Raw genomic sequence first — 15,947 nt, forward strand, 5'->3', positions numbered from 1 at the left:
TCACATTAAAATTGAAAGTTCACCACTTGCGCTGCCCATACAGATCTCCTTCAAATATCGGCACCGGGCTGGACCGTCGCGGACGGAGTCGAGGTCAATCCCGCCGAGCATCGCGCCGGAGGAGGAGGTCATAATGACGCGTGCGTGGTGGTCAGGCGAGCTCTGCGCGCCGGCGAGGAGCGCGGGCATGAGCAGCTCGGTGAAGAGGAAGTGACCTGGGGAGGGGAGGTGAGCGTGCGGCAGATGAGGAGAGAATACGGACCAATAACGTTGGTGCCGAATTGGAGGTCGAAGCCGTCAGCGGTGAGTTGGTCGATGGGCGGACCCATCACTCCGCTAACGATCATCTCCGTGAGGCAGGGGTCCGGACTCGGAGCACTAAGAATAGATGACCCCGCTCTTCTGCGCGGTCGTCATGGGTACGTGCTGCGTGCTCAGCATGCGTTTGGCGCGTCCGAGAGCTGCAGAGCGCGGGGCGGCGAGGTAGGAGGGCTGAGGCATGGCGAGAAGGCGGTGACGTGGCGGGGAGGGCCCGAGTTTTCGACCAGATGTCCCATTGTCGCGCCAGGATGCCTGGTGACGCTGGGACAGCGGGGCGGACTGGGAAGGTGGTGGCAAATGGACAGACGGCCCCGCTCTTCTGCGGGTCGCCCGTTGTTTGTGCCAAGACCGCGGCACACTTCAGATGTGTGCGAGACGTGTGACGGGCAGCCGGAGGGCGGTAGCAAGCAGGGAGAGAGATGCGGTGGTTGGGAGGGTGGTAGGAAGTGAATGGACGCCCCCGCTGTGATGCGGAGTCGTCTTGTGTGTGAGGTTCGTGCTCGGCATGTGTTCGGTGCGTCCGCAAGGTGTAGAGGGCGGGGTGGCGCGATGGTGGAGAATGATTGATAACGAAGGCGGTGGCGTGGCGGCGGGCATAGAGCACGAGGTGACGAAACCGCTCTTGCGCGGGGTCGTCTGACGTGCGGTATACAACCTCGGAACGCTTTTGGTGCATTCGCGACGAGGTAGGCAGCCCACCTACAGCGCCGCTGTGGGCGCGCAAAACCGGCGTATAGGGGTGCATGTTGGTGAAGCATGGCGGGGGCTTTTTTTGAGTGTGACTCAGCCAGCATCTGCCAGTATGAGCCAGCAGCGGGCAGCAGGCAACAGGCAACAGGTGACTGTACATGAATATGACAGGGCAACGCGGGAGAGTGAGTGGAAAGGGAACTTACTTATTCTGCCTCAGCTCTGCTTCCTCCGAGCGCTGTCCACCCGACGCGCGACACTGTTTGGCATAGAATCTGGCGGGGTTCGCGCTGGCCGGGCCACGTCACAATGACGCGGCCTCTCCCCGCGATGTTCTGCTCATCTGCATGCATTTGGCCGATGCACTGCGATTCTGCGAGCTGCCCGAGGGTTGGTGTATGTGGATGTAAAAGATTGGAGAGGCAGTGAGAAGGGAGGCGAGGGAGGCATGGCGGAGGTGGGAGGCGCAGCCCTCGCAATGGTGTCCGCTCGCTGTGCATCATGGCTGCGGGCAAGCCGGCGCTTATGCACCCTTCCGGACGCCTCGCGCGTCGCGACAGGCTTCTGCAGCCGCTGCGTGTCAGCGACGAACAGCGCGGAGCAACAAGTCAAGAGGTGGGAGAGCTTGAAAGGTGAGTAACGAGACAGAGAGGCGAGGGAACGATGACGTGGCGAGGTGCCAGCGTGGCGCAGTTTAGGGCAGGCACCTAGTGGACTTGGGGAGATTCAGTGTGGGTGGCTTGAGGTTGCGCCTGAAGGGTCTGACGGGTCTGAGTGGACTGCGTCGCTCTGAGAGAACGAGCACAGAACGAGCAGACGGAGAGGGACGAACGGCGCGGTCATAGACGCCCGATTGCGTCAGATGCGATAGAGCTCTCAGGCACCGGATCAGACGCCTCAGATCCCTCAGGCGCCCTCAGAACCCGTGCACATTTGCTGATGTATAACCTGCTGTAAACTGCCGTCGAGTATAATGCTACTACACTAATATACATTGCACTACTACTACGCCTCCCGGCCTCCCGCCCGCTCGTCCTCATCCGTTCGCCCCCCATTCACTACCTGCGAGACGCTCGTCGGCTGCATTTGCATGCGGGGCACTGGCCCTACGCGCTCGCAGTCGGCGTGTGTTGTACACGTCCTGTCCACCGTCACCGTCTCCTGTGTGTCGCTCGCGCGCACGGCTCGTTCGTCGACCGCGCTTGCGTGCTGGGCATTTGCCCTGCGCGCTCGTGGTTGCCGTGCGTGCATCGCCGCCCAGTTGTGGTCCCGCCCGGTTGTGGTCCCGCCCGGTTGTGGTCCCGCCCAGTTGTGTACACGCCTGCCCACCCGATTGTGTGCCTCCTCGGCCTCCCTTCCACTTACCTGTGTGCGCGTTCGTCGACCGCGTCTGTGCACTGGACATTCGTCCTCCGCGCTCGCAGTTGGCGTGTGTTGCGCACGCCTCGGCCCTGTCCACGTCGCTGTCTTCCGTCTTTTGCTGATCCCCGCGTGATCCATTCATTGGCCGTGCTTGCATGCTGGGCATTGGCCCTGCATGCTCGCGGTCGCCCTGTGCGTCGGCCCGTCTGCGCGCCGCTTGTTCGTCGGTCGTGCCTACACGCAGGGCATTGGCCCTGCGTGCTCGCCGTCGTCGTGCACGTCGCGCTGCACGTCGCCGCGTCCTGTGCTCGCTGTTAGCGAGCCCTTTCGCATGTGGCTGGACTCACCTGGCTCTGGCCCTCAACCTCGCCCTCGACCTCGCCCTCGCCCATCCCCGCCAGCCGTTCATTCGTCCCTGCCGTCCGCTCGTCGTTCATGCTTGCCGTGTATTCGTCGTCCACACCTGTCGTGAGTTCGTCGCTGCGCCCAGGCCCGCGGTGTCTTCGTTGGCTAGGTTTGCATGCGGGGCCTTTGCCGTGGGTGCTCGCCGCACGCGTGTGCGCCGTGTTGCTGTGCCTGAGGCCGTTCGCGAGTCGACCTGGCGGATGGAGGGGGGCATGCCTCAGATTCCCTGCGAGTTTGGACGCTCGCGGGGTTGCCTCTTTTGGCAATACCCGTACGAGGGTGCATTTGGCGGACAACGGGCGTGCAGGATTGCGCCGGAGTCCCGCAGCGTCTGTTTGCATTGCCAGACCTAGAACAGCGTACTCGAGAGCATCATGCAGCAGCGACAATGGGTCGAGCGCCAGGCTCTGCCAGCAGTTTTGCAGCGACGTGTCGTAGTTCTGTTTGACTCGGACTAGATCTACATGCCAACCCAAGGGTCAGCAGATAGCTGACTAGTACAGGAAGGCATTGTACCCCACGGGCCGCGCGAAGTTGCCGTTCGCACAACCCGGACTCACCCTCAGGCTCACCCTCGCTCGCCCGTGCGGCACATGCCATCGGCTGTGGCACTACAGCCCATCCACCCCGTCGCGGGTCATGATCCTACGTCTGAAAACAAAGGAGAGCTGGCGTGACACTCTTTGTAATGTACTACTCACTCACACACTCCTGGCCGCCTGCAGCCCACCCGCCCACTCGCCCTGCGTGCGTTTGATACGATTAGAGTGATTCAAAAAGTCGGAAGGGAGTGCGTGCCTATGCACGTTGTGGAATAAGATATTGGCGGATGTCGACGTGGCGGTGTGAAGCGAAGGCCGTCTGCAGTCGGAAAGACTTAGAGTCTCTCGAGTCTGCATGGCATCATCGGAGGTCGGGCGTGCAAGTCACGGGGTTGGGAGGTGGATGGCTCAAGGAACTGGGCGGGGCGCGGAAGGCTAACGTGGACGCGTTAACGCACAAGTGAAGAGTGTTAGCGAAGCTAAAGAGACTTACGCGTACGGCTTACGATCGAGGCGTTCATGTTAACGAGATGCGGGGTGGCATTAAAGCACTAAGGCGGACGGCCATAGCGCGTAAGCGAGCTAAGATCGTGTCTAAAGTTACAAAACACCATTGAGAGACGCCAAAAGAACCAATGCGGCAGGTGGGGGCAGCTCGGAGCAGGTGGAACACGTCAAATGGCTGTCAAGGCCTGCTCCAGGCAGGCCCTGGCTTAGTTTGGGCAGGTCCGATTTTCACTGTGGTTCAGCGCTCGCTCAGTTGTCTGCCGCGAGCGACTCTCTGCAGCCACACCCAATTTGCCTGCTACAGTCATCTACTAGACCAATTTGGGATTGTTTGATCAACGGCTTCACTGCTCCTGGGGACACCTGCCTAATTAGGGTACTCTCTCTTCACATGTTCGGGGAGGCACCCTGGAGGCACCTGAAAATCTGCATATACTCATCATCTCAGGCAGCCAGTTCATGTCAGAGACCTTTTGGAAAATTCATCCTTGATCTGTGAGCCTCATCCAGGATGACATTATTTTGTTGCAGGATGTTGAAGCATGAGTGTTAGTAAGCATGATCCCACAAATGCAGTACCACAATGTTGGATCTTGCTATTTTCTGGCTTCCTTGACATACAGCATAGGTTGCTGGGGAGTGGGCCATACCTGAGCATATGATCCCAGTTGTGACATCTGGGTCTTTGTCTTCTAAAGGCCCATTGATACAGTTCCTGAACATCACTCAACAAAGATGTGAACCTTGCACAAGACAATTTCAAAAAATCAGAATGTATCAAGGTAGCAATAGAGATGTTGACATTTATGTAGCTCAGCTCATCATCCTTATTGTGGCAATACAAGAGGATTGATCCTGAATTGTGAGCATACTAGGGAATTCATAATGTACATACAGCAGATATTACCCCTACAGAGATATGTCAATATTGCTGAATGACCAATAGCCAATAATTTGTCAAGTGGCACAGTTGCACACTAGTGCTTGACCAACTGTGGCTTAGCTGTCCTGATTAGTGATGTCTGACATTTTCTGCTGGCTCAAATCACCAAATAGAGATATCACTTGCACATTGGAAGACTTGCACATCAGGGAATCTGTATAGGTAGTGCTTACCTAGAGAATTGACAGTGATCAACATCAATTGCCTTCATTGAATATCTCAACTGAGTGGATTGTATACTTGACAATGTCACAGTTTTTCAGTCAACTTAATATCTATGCTGAAGTTGGTGCACTCATGTGAGCTCTTTATCAATTGTGTCTCATTCTGTGGAGAAATGAAAGTGCAGCCTTTGTAAGCCTTTATCTTGTGGTTGGCATAAATTGCATTGCAAGTATGATTTCTATACAACACAGATATAGAATACTTGAAAACCATCATATGTGGGGATTCATGACTGAATCAAAACCAATAGTTGTGAGATCTACAATATTGGACATTATATGGCACTACAGTGGAGTGACTAAGATCAGTGGCTGGCCTTTATTCTGATTTTGAGTGGTTCAGCTTGCCAAATGACCCATCCTACCTCTGTTTGGTGGGCATCAATGTTGGTACCTCAATTTATACTCAGGACCACTAATTGCCAACACAGTATTACCAAAGATTCCTAGTCTTTGTCTATAAGTATTCTATTCAACTATAAGCTTGTCTTACTAACATCTACATAAGGCTTAAAAGATGCTTGCAGAGTCAGCTGCTATACAACAGAGCCAGTTGTCACCAGATGGATTCAATGTGTGCATGGTGAGGGTGGAGGTTTTTGTAAGTCATATTGTGGCTCTGGCTTGTGCATATACTAATGTGTGTTCTTGCAGGTGGGTGACCCAGCTGCTGTCATGATTAAGTTGTATGACCAAGCAGTTAACCACCATCCTGAGTGGCAAATTACCTTGGCATGTGTAATTCTGGATGATGTCCCATTCCAAAGTTCAATTTGCATGTTCAAGTTGTCTGTGCTCTCGAGGTGCATCTGCTATATAGAGGTGCAAAATCCCAAGGAAATCCAGGACACACTCCAATATGCATCTCAGCAAAGATATCAATACCACATGCAGATAGTCAACAAGCATGACTACTGTACACTCTTCCAGTGCGCACTGGTGAGAGTGTCCACTCAGTCATTGGTGTTGTTCAAGCATGGTCTGTACAAAGGTGACACCACCTATGTAGAGTCTGTCAGCAACAACAACAGCACAGTGATTGTCTGGTGCATCCCCAGGATCAATCTGTGTCCCAAGATGGTCAGGGAACAAGCAAAGAAGATGATCTTCTTGATGCAATCCCCAGCCACAATGCAATCCCCAGCTGTGAAGCAATCCACAGAGATACAGACAGTGTCCTCCATACAACCTCCACAAATTCAGTGGCTGCCATCGGTGCAACCCCCACCCATCCTGTTCCATAGTGAAGACGTGATTGACTTCTATGGCAAAGCAGCAGTTCAAGTCAAACACAACACTTTCAAGTTTCATGGCACACACTTCATTGGCAGTTTACTATGGAAGTCTGTCAAAATAAGCCACTTGTCCCCTCAGTACAGCTTCACCTACAAGCTGTATAGTGCCTTCAATGGTGCACCACAGATTCTGTGTGCCATTATAGAGAGACTTGCTGGGGAGTGGGTCATGTATGGCAGTACAATCCCAGTTGTATTGTCTGTGTCTTTGGTCTTCTAAGAAACTCATTAATCCACTCCTTGAATCTTACTTGATTGTATGTATTGACATATACTCATCTGAGAGACGACCTGCCTTCCAAGATTTACCAGAACAAGCAGTGATCAAACTGTGACAATAAAAATAACCTTGCACCAGCCAAATTAAATTTATAGGGAGTATCATGATTGTCATGGTGCTCAGCTCACCATCCTCATTGCAGTGACACAAGACACAAGAACATTGAATCCTGAATATTGAGTATCCTAGAGAATCCATAATGTGCATATTGCCACACAGCCATTACTCAATGATATGTGTGGTTGCAGACTTGTTCTTGCCCAACTGTAAATAAGACTTGCTGGGGAGAGGGCCATGGCTGGCAGTACGATCCCATTGGTTTAGACACATTGAGGTGTGAAGAATTCAGTATTTCCCATTTTCACTGTCTAGTTGCTGCCTGGCAGCCCAAATACTCTATGCATCCTGGTTATCTACATTGTTGATTTCAGTGCTCCATCATGAGCAATATTACAATTGAGCAAGTAAGCCACCATGTGTTGTGTGTCATTGCTATATTCATAGGAAACTGTCTGTGAAGAGCACATACTTACACTGAGACTTGCACATGGAATCATTATTGCCTCTGCTCAATATTCCAGTAATGCCTACTCAATGGTCATGGTATCCAGTCATAAGTCCCATGAACACAAAGGTTTTCAACCTTTGTGAGATAACTTTTGGTTCATCTGCTGGCTGACACTTACTTCTTTTGTATGCATGCACAATTCACCACCATATTGCTCTTGATCAACCACCCTCTCAATATATACAGATTCTCTACTGTTTATTTGGAATGGCAGGTACTCCACCAGATATTACCACAATGCACCATGTGTAATGATACCTGCTTCTTGGACCCTCCCATGATATATACAACACTGTTAAAATGGCACACATGTTCACTCCTGGGTCTATGGTGTTATTGTGTGACTTTCCATATACCATCAAAGGATCCAGCATGAGTAGCTGACATTTTATGCTAACATGTGAAGGGAAATGTTGCTGCCAATGAGAGTGATCCAAAGTCACTTATTATTGACTCGAGATCTAGAAAAGGACAGTCAGATATTTGCCTAGAAGTCCACTATAAGTATGGTCTGTTGCTGGTTGCCTAGTGGCAGTCTGAGTGACAGTAGACATTGTACAAATAGACATCATCAATACATGGTACAATCATTCCCTGCCAATTATATCACCCAAGGCTCATTGCGTAACTTGAACAATAGGACCTGGTAACACATCAGCCTATAATATGATGGTAGAGGTTAGATATGCTCCAAGCAATTATCATATGAGGGAATAGAGTTGATGTCATCTCATTCTCCACCATTTGTCCAGCACTGCAGCAACTATGAAGGGCTGGGATGTATGGTAAGTCTGCATGTCTAGTTTCTCACCTCATGACACTGGTAGTGTATACAGTTCTCTAGTAAGAGTAGCAAGTGCACAGTACTGTGTCTCTGTGTCACTTCTAGGATCAGTACAGTGTGAACAAATTCTGGAACCCATATTTGTGATGGCTATGCCATTATACAAGGGACATGCAAGGCAAAGCCAATGTTATGAGTGTTTCCAGCATTGAATGGTACCTTTGTGCTGCAGGTATTCATTGTTGAGTGATCATGGTCCACATAAGGGGCTGAGAAGCCAATTACTAGTTACAGCAAGTAGTACAAGGTGGGAATCATACATAACATTTCCTTGTTTTGTCTGCATTTTCTGAGCCCAGACTCAACAACTAATTCAAACTTTCCAGGTCAGCTACTACATAGTATTCACACAATTCATAGGTAATTGGTAAGCATCACAGACAACACAAACAATGTAAGAGAATGAGTGAGGCATGTGATTTTCATTGTGCTTTGTTGAATGGTGCCATATTTATATGAAAGTATGGGAAGGCATACTATGTACAGACTCTATGACACATCATATATGTGACTGAGAATATACCCAATCAGGGTTTTTTCATTTTTGGGAGGCCACAGCACAGCAAATACAGTGTCACTGGTGAGCTTGTGGCTGGCATTCAAGCTCAACTCCAGAGTTTGGCAGCCTGCATGTTCAGGGCCTGTTGAGCTGTTGAACTAAACACAACAGCTTAGGATCCTGTTTGGAGTTGCCAGCTCCTGACAATTCCAGGTGATACTGGTGGTTACAAGACATACAAAGACTCACTGAAAGAGTGGCTTATATCAGGCCATGCATGGGAAACTCTGCACTATCATAGGTTTTTTGCCACATGCAAGCCTCAATAGTGAGCACAATATGAATGTATAGTACTCCTGGATTTTTCTCTGATTTCCCTGCTATTTATCCAGTACTGCAGAGGCCATCAATGGCCAACTTCCTAAATGGGCAAGAGACTAACCATATATGGCAGGTTTCCATGTCTGCTTCAAAGACTCCCCTCATACCTGTGGAGCTCTCTAGTAAACATGCTTACCAAGATCTGCTCATATGCCTCAGTACCACTTATCATGGTCAGTACTCTCAAAGATACCTAATATGGACACCCCCATCAGTATCCATGAAGCATCCCATGGAGAAGGAATATTTGGGTATTTATTTGGGTATTTTTGCGCATTTAATGGGGCTCTAGTAAGAGCTCAGTTAGTGTGGCTGAAAGCCATCAAAAAACTCGGCATGAAGAGCTGAGATTGAAAGATTACTTTAAAAGGGAATATTTGTCAGCATCCCAGCCAATGGGACTGTTCCAAAATCCCTTTTGAATGACCGGAGTTGTCAACAGGCCGGGAATTCCGGCCTGTCGACGACTCCGCTTCGGCAACGGGCGCTTAACTGAGCGCTTAGTAAGCGACGTAAGTGTGCACTGTTTCTGCAGCAAAACTGACTTGTTTGGGGCTCAAGAAAGTCCCAGACAATCGGATAATGTTCTAGAAGATCTGTGGAATATCCCTAAGCATCTTAAAAATAGAGAGAACCTCAATACATGGTCATTCAGTAGTGGGAAGTCAACACAGGCATGTTATGACAATATTTCCCCACTCATAGCAGTGCTGTGCACATTCCAGACACACTCATGCTGTGTGGACTATGTGCATGGTCTATACAGGTCATATCAAATGTGTTTCAGAGACAACAACCTATTCATATTTGGAATCACTTTGCAATTGCCCACAGAGGTTCTCTTTTCTGGATTATGAATATATAGGCAAGGCATGCTGGTTATAGACTCTGAGGACTCTATACAGAATCAATTTCTTACATACAGCAGGCATCATGGATTAATTCAATTGTACATAATATTCCCAGATTTTATCAGCATTTTCTGAGCCCAGACTGAGCAGCTGAATGGAAACTGCCATTTTTGGAAGGCCAGCTTCCCTATATAGCAGATCCCAGATGTCAGAGAATCAATGGGCAGTCTATAGGCTTTGATAGAGTCACTTTGGTGGTTAAGAGCAGTGCACTCATGTGTAAAGAGGCATATGTGGGTTTTTGAGTTTTGTGGATTGTGCCATAACCACTTGCTGGGGAGAGGGCCATAGCTGGCAGTACGATCCCTTTTGTTGGATACATGTCAGTTTGTGAGTAAAACATTTTGACTACATCAGAAGTTAAGCTCAGCAAGACTGCTAATATATTGCCTGCATAGAGTACTGACATATCTTCCACATTTTGCACCACCTAGCTGCCATCTCATGGCATAAACATTCAGAGTAGCCTGCTAATTTATTATGTTGTTCTAATTTGAGGAGCATAGTTTGCAATTATGAGCAACATCCCAATTGAGTAAGTATTTACATATTGATATGAGACTCTCCATTGAGAACACAGACATTATGGATCTATTTCTTACTTGATGAATTGCCAAGTTAATTACCAATATTACCAAAATACTAAGGAACAGTGTTACTGGTTTGTGTTGATATCAACAAAGTGAAAATAGCTTGGAAATGTTGCAAAGAAGTATGCCTCTAGATCAACTAGAACTCAAGGAAGGGGAATCTGGGAGGTTGACTACAGTAACAACTACTCAGCTGGGACTTGCTGTTGTACAAGTATTAGCCCTTGATCAGAGAGAACTTCTGATACAGAAGGATGTCTTTCAATAGATTGTTAACAGTACTTCCCCAAGTACAAACCAATCAACAGTCAACAGAGAAGTATACCAGTAAGAAATTCTGAAAAAAGGCCCTTCCAGAATTGTCATGTTATACAAGAAATACAACCAAAGACTGTCCAGTTTGCTCTCACCATTTGTACACTGAAGTGAACAGTTACCAGGCACTGACCAGTAGTGCAAAGCCATACTAAGGTATGTTACTGGATCAGAGCTCAGTCAATGGGCTAATGTATGATGTGAATCAATGTACCACCATGGTGAGTGCCATCAAGACTGATAGAGTTGTGGGAAAGATTGATCACTGATGTCAGGGACTATTGACAATAAGGTACAGAGGAGTACAGTAGCAAGTGGTAGATGAGATAAATGTTTGGACTTGCTCTTAGGGATGCTCCTTTTGAGCATTTCCCAAGTGCACTCCCTCTTAGCTACATAAATACTTCATAGAATCCAAATAGCAGAAGACTCAGTACACCACTTTCCCAGGCCATTCAAGATGCACAATAAGGCTCAAAAAGTAGGAAGAAAGCAAGGCAAGGGTATGTGTGTTAATGATTGCCACTGATCATCAAGCATATGCTCTGTGAAACATGGGACCACATGGATGTTAACCTGAAACACTAGTGTAGCCCTATGAAAACTCAGAAATAGTGTACAGCTTGATGAGTCACTCATAGATTGCCTGCCACCTGGAATATTATCATCAATATTCTGAGCTAATAGTCACCCAGTAACAGCTCACAAAGCATCTGGTCACAAGGGATCTAAGGAAAGTACTGGAAACCTGGTAATAGGCCAGTCAGTACATACACAATCAAGTGCTACAAAGCATAACAATGTGAGAAACAAATGATCACCTGAATGTAGTGAGAAGGCACTGTGAATACTACAGTGAAGTCCATTAAAAGGAAATCAAATAAAGATAACAAAGTGCAGGAATGATAACAACTGCTGCTTATCCTATTCAAAGATCACATACAGTCATCTACCCCCTGGTGAGTCGCTACCCCCAGTGGGTTGATTCCCTTACGCGGGCGAGTCTGCATCCATTTGAGGGAATTTATTCGCACGCCTGGTCGTGAGACACTGCCCGAGGATGTTATCTTGTACTGATAAGATTGCTCACATCCATATATGGCTCTTATCACCTGCAATAGGCAGTTGACCCACCAGGGGGTAGATGACTGTATGTGGATTTCCTTGTAAAAATGCCTTGTCCCTAACAACAGCCTGCATACTAAGACTTGCACATGGGGTCATTGTTGCCTCTTACAGGTATTCTAGTAATGCCTAATATCAATGGTCATGCACTCTGGTCATAAGTCAAGGGATTTCTATATCTCCAGACACACTCCCAAGGTAATTAATTACCAGTGCCATTTTCTGGGGGACTGTGTGTGCACATACAATGGTACTATATTGGGATTAGACACCATATGTTGATATTGACATTCCTCTGGCATGGCAGGTACAATCCAGGATCAACTGCCAAATTGGGTGCTAGTAGGCACACCACATATTCATATTTCCAATGCTGTTCATATATCAAACATGTTCACACCATGGTCTAAAGTGCTATTTTTCCATTTCCCATATAACATGAAATGATTGAGCATGAGTAGCTGACATTTTATAATGACATGTAAAAGGAGACAGTTGCAGCAAATGAGAGTACTCCTGAAGGCATATTACTGACTAGAGAGCTATAAAAGGACAGCCTTATATTGCCTCAGAAGCATGGCCTCTTCACTGTTGCTTAGTAAGCAATGCAAGTCTGCATTAATTCCAGAGCAACCATGGCTTCTTCTAAGCCCAATCAGAAAGAAAGCTGCCTTTTCTATCTCCACATACCAAGGGCCATTGCATGAGAATAGGATGATGGTAGTGCATACAGAGGTTAGATATGTTCCAAGCAAAAGTCATCTGAGGGACTAACAACCAAGCATAGCACCATCATACTATGTAAATGGCATTCATATTGACAAGATTAGTCAAAGACATGCTTATACTGGACTGCTACAATAGAGCTGCTGACATCAGGCTATGTGCATCTGCATTAGCACATGTGGGATGTACTGTTGCATTGGCCTACAACAGTCAGCACAATGTGAAGTCATGGGATTGTCTGATTTTATCTTATTTCCTACTATTTATCTAGCATTGCAGAGACCATCAAAGACTTTGATACACTATGTGTGGTAATGTGGTGGCCCCACTTTATGACATTGCTAGCCTATGAAGTTTCTCACAACAGTAGTAACTGCATAACACAACTTGTACAATGTCTTTGTATCACTTTTTAGGATCAGTACAGTGTGAAAAAGATCTGTGGACCCACAATTCTGATGGCTATGCTATTGACATGTGACACAGAGTGAGTATCATGAACATGCTCAGCATGAACTGTGCCACAGCCTTTGTGCCACAGGTGTCCACCATTTTCTGAATATGCTATAGCCAATCACTACTTACAGCAAACAGTACAAGGTGAGCCTGAGTGGAATCTTATGAAGTATTGTCTTGTTTTATCCGCATTTTCTGAGCCCAGACACAGCAGGTAACTCAGACTTTCCATTTTGGGAATGTAAACTATCACATATAGCAGGTTTGGTCACACAATTCATAGGCAGTTGGTAAGCATCACAGGAAAAACAAACAATGTGAAAGAACCAGTGTTCACAGAGCCATATGCTGGTGCTATATTTGTATGAATCTATGGGAAAGCATACTATGTAAAGCCTCTCTGGCATCATATACATGACTAGGAATTTTCCCAATTGTTTTTGATTTTTTGGGAGACCATAGCACAGCAAATACATTGTCACTAATGAGCTTGTGGCTTGCATTCAAACTCAGCCCAATAGCCTGCCTTTGCAGGGCCTATTGAAGAGTTGAACTGAACAGAATAGCCTAGGATCCTGTCTGGAGCTGCCAGTCCCCGGAATTCCAGGTGATAATGGTGCTTACAAGATGGACCAAGACTCACTGACAGAGTGGCTTACATCAGGCTATGCATGGGTCATTCTGCATTATTATATGTTTTCTGCCATATTGGAGCCTCAACAGTCAACTCAATATGAATTCATAGTACTATCTGATTTTTCTCTGATTTTCCTGCTATTTATCCAGTCCTGCAGAGGCCATGCACAGCCAACTTCCCAAATGGGCAGGGGACTGACCATATATGGCCGTTTTGTATGTTTGATATCCCCCAATTCACAGAGCCTCTCATACATGTGGAACTGTCTAGTACAAGCATCATACACACACCAAGATCTGCTTATATGCCTCAGTATCATCACTTATGATGGTCAGTACTCTCAAAGATACCTAATCTGGACACTGCTATCAGTACCCAAGGGGCATTGCATGGAGAAGCAATATTTTGGGATTCGTCCGCATTTAATGGGGCTCTAGTAAGGTAGTGTGGCTTCAAGCCATCAAAAAACTCGGCATGAAGAGCTGAGATTAAAGATTACCTTAAAAGGAACATTTGTCAGCATTCCAGCCAATGGGAGTGCTCCAAAATCCCTTTTGAGTGACCGGAGTCATTGACAGGCCGGAATTCCGGCCTGTCGACGACTCCGCTTCGGCAACGGGCGCTTAAACGGGCGCTTAGTAAGCGATGTAAGTTCAGCCTGTTACTGCAGCAAATCTGACTTGTTTTGGGCTCAGAAAAGTCCAGGAAAATCGGATAATATTCCAGGAGATCTGTGGAGCATTTATGAGCATATTCACAAGTAGAGAGGATTGTCCTGTATAGTTATTCAGTGCTGGGACATCAACACATACTTGCTATGACAATATTTCTCCATTTGTAGCACTGCTGTGCATGTTTCAGAGACATCAATGTGTTGGACACTATACACTTGGCCATAGAGGACATCTGTCATGTGTTTCAGATGCAACAGAACAAATGCATATTCACAGAGTCACTTCTGTTTTTTATCTTAGCATTTTGCTACTCATTCAACCACTTCTCTCAAGAAACTATGATAGACACTATGAATGAAGGGCTATGAGGTGAGCTTATGATATCTATAACAGTTGGTTGGAGCTCAGTCAGTGTATCCCAGTCACATGCTACCCAATCATGTCTACAGAGGTAGGGGTGTTTCTCTGCATTTTGAATTTTATACATGGGCAAGCCATACTGGTCATAGCCTCTGGGGGTCCTATAGTGGATCAATTTCTTACATACAGCAGGTACTACAAGTGGGTCCAGTTGCACAGAATTTTCCCTGGTTTTATCTGCATTTTCTGAGCCCAGACTGAGCAGCTGCATGGGTATTCCATTTGGGGAAGGTTAGCTACCCTTTATGGCAGGTTTCAGATGTCATAAAGACATACAGAATCTATGGGCAGTCTACAGGCTTCAAAAGAGTCACTTTGAGGGTGAAAAGGGATGCGCTCATGTGCACAGAGGCATTTGTGTGTTTTTTTATTGTGTGAATTGTGCCATAACCACTGAAGGTAATGGGCAAGTCACAGCAGCTATAGACTCTATGACATCATACCTATCACATAGATTATTTTGGGAATTTTCCGCATTTTAGTGGGGCCACAGTACAGCAGGTACAGTGCCACTAAGGAGCCTGTGGCTAAGATTCAAACTCAGCCCAAAACCTCGGCAGCCTGCCTGATTAGGGCAGAAAAGGGGCTGTTGCACCAATCAGAGCAGCTCGGCATCTCTCTCATGCCGTTCGGAGGTGCAACTGTGCCAAATTTCCGCACGGATGCACCTCCGAACGGCATCTGGGCGCTTAGCGCGCGCTTAGTAAGTGATGTAAGTGCGGACTATTACTCTGCTTATATGGGCTTATTTAGACCCAGGAAAAAGCGCAAAAATCAGAGAATATTGGAGATGGACCAGGGAATGTGATTGAATCTGTCTATGAGATATGCTTGACATCAATAAAGGCAGCATTTCCAATAACTGTGGAACATCACTACTTGACTGTAGGAACTACTCATGTAGTTGAGGACACCCCATAGGATGGTAGTGTAAGTACAGATGCATATATGTATTCTGTGCTTGCGTCTGTGTGCAAGACAAAGCCAGTGGCTGCATAATTGCCATATGAAGTATATTGCCTTCCCAAAGAGGAATCATACACAAACTGGTGAATCTGGGGCTCAGAAAAATCCAGACAATTCATGAAATATACAGACACATCAAAGACAAGTGCATGGTTACTTTTAGTCCCAATTTTGGTCATTACATGGTGTCCATGGGCCACAATATGGCAATGGATGGTAAAATGCCCCATTGTTGACCTTGTTAGCTCTGTTATAGAAATCACTGA

General features: G+C 47.2%; 4 protein-coding genes across 4 annotated transcripts; 2 read left to right on the forward strand and 2 right to left on the reverse strand.

Moving 5' to 3' along the window:
* Positions 1-63: 63 nt before the first annotated feature.
* Positions 64-299, reverse strand: B0H18DRAFT_843808 (uncharacterized protein; the record flags this gene model as incomplete). Its single annotated transcript, XM_048039527.1, has 2 exons — positions 64-215; positions 263-299. Coding segments are annotated over 2 exons (189 nt in total), but the record flags the coding sequence as incomplete, so codon positions are not given.
* A 2,308-nt stretch (positions 300-2,607) lies between these two features.
* Positions 2,608-3,378, reverse strand: B0H18DRAFT_1124459 (uncharacterized protein; the record flags this gene model as incomplete). Its single annotated transcript, XM_048034858.1, has 3 exons — positions 2,608-2,658; positions 2,721-3,238; positions 3,339-3,378. 3 exons carry the CDS (start codon positions 3,376-3,378, stop codon positions 2,608-2,610), a joined length of 609 nt encoding a protein of 202 aa, XP_047887513.1.
* Positions 3,379-5,511: 2,133 nt separating this feature from the next.
* On the forward strand, positions 5,512-6,509 carry B0H18DRAFT_958989 (uncharacterized protein; the record flags this gene model as incomplete). Its single annotated transcript, XM_048042766.1, has 2 exons — positions 5,512-5,595; positions 5,649-6,509. 2 exons carry the CDS (start codon positions 5,512-5,514, stop codon positions 6,507-6,509), a joined length of 945 nt encoding a protein of 314 aa, XP_047887514.1.
* Positions 6,510-14,734: 8,225 nt separating this feature from the next.
* B0H18DRAFT_958990 (uncharacterized protein) lies at positions 14,735-15,636 on the forward strand (the record flags this gene model as incomplete). Its single annotated transcript, XM_048042767.1, has 5 exons — positions 14,735-14,856; positions 14,912-14,946; positions 15,014-15,072; positions 15,170-15,418; positions 15,469-15,636. The coding sequence occupies 5 exons, from the start codon at positions 14,735-14,737 to the stop codon at positions 15,634-15,636; spliced, it is 633 nt and encodes a 210-aa protein (XP_047887515.1).
* Between the last annotated feature and the right edge of the window lie 311 nt (positions 15,637-15,947).

Source organism: Fomitopsis serialis (assembly GCF_022376445.1).
Source record: "Fomitopsis serialis strain Sig1Antser10 chromosome Unknown B0H18scaffold_124, whole genome shotgun sequence".
NCBI classification, from domain to species: domain Eukaryota; kingdom Fungi; phylum Basidiomycota; class Agaricomycetes; order Polyporales; family Fomitopsidaceae; genus Fomitopsis; species Fomitopsis serialis.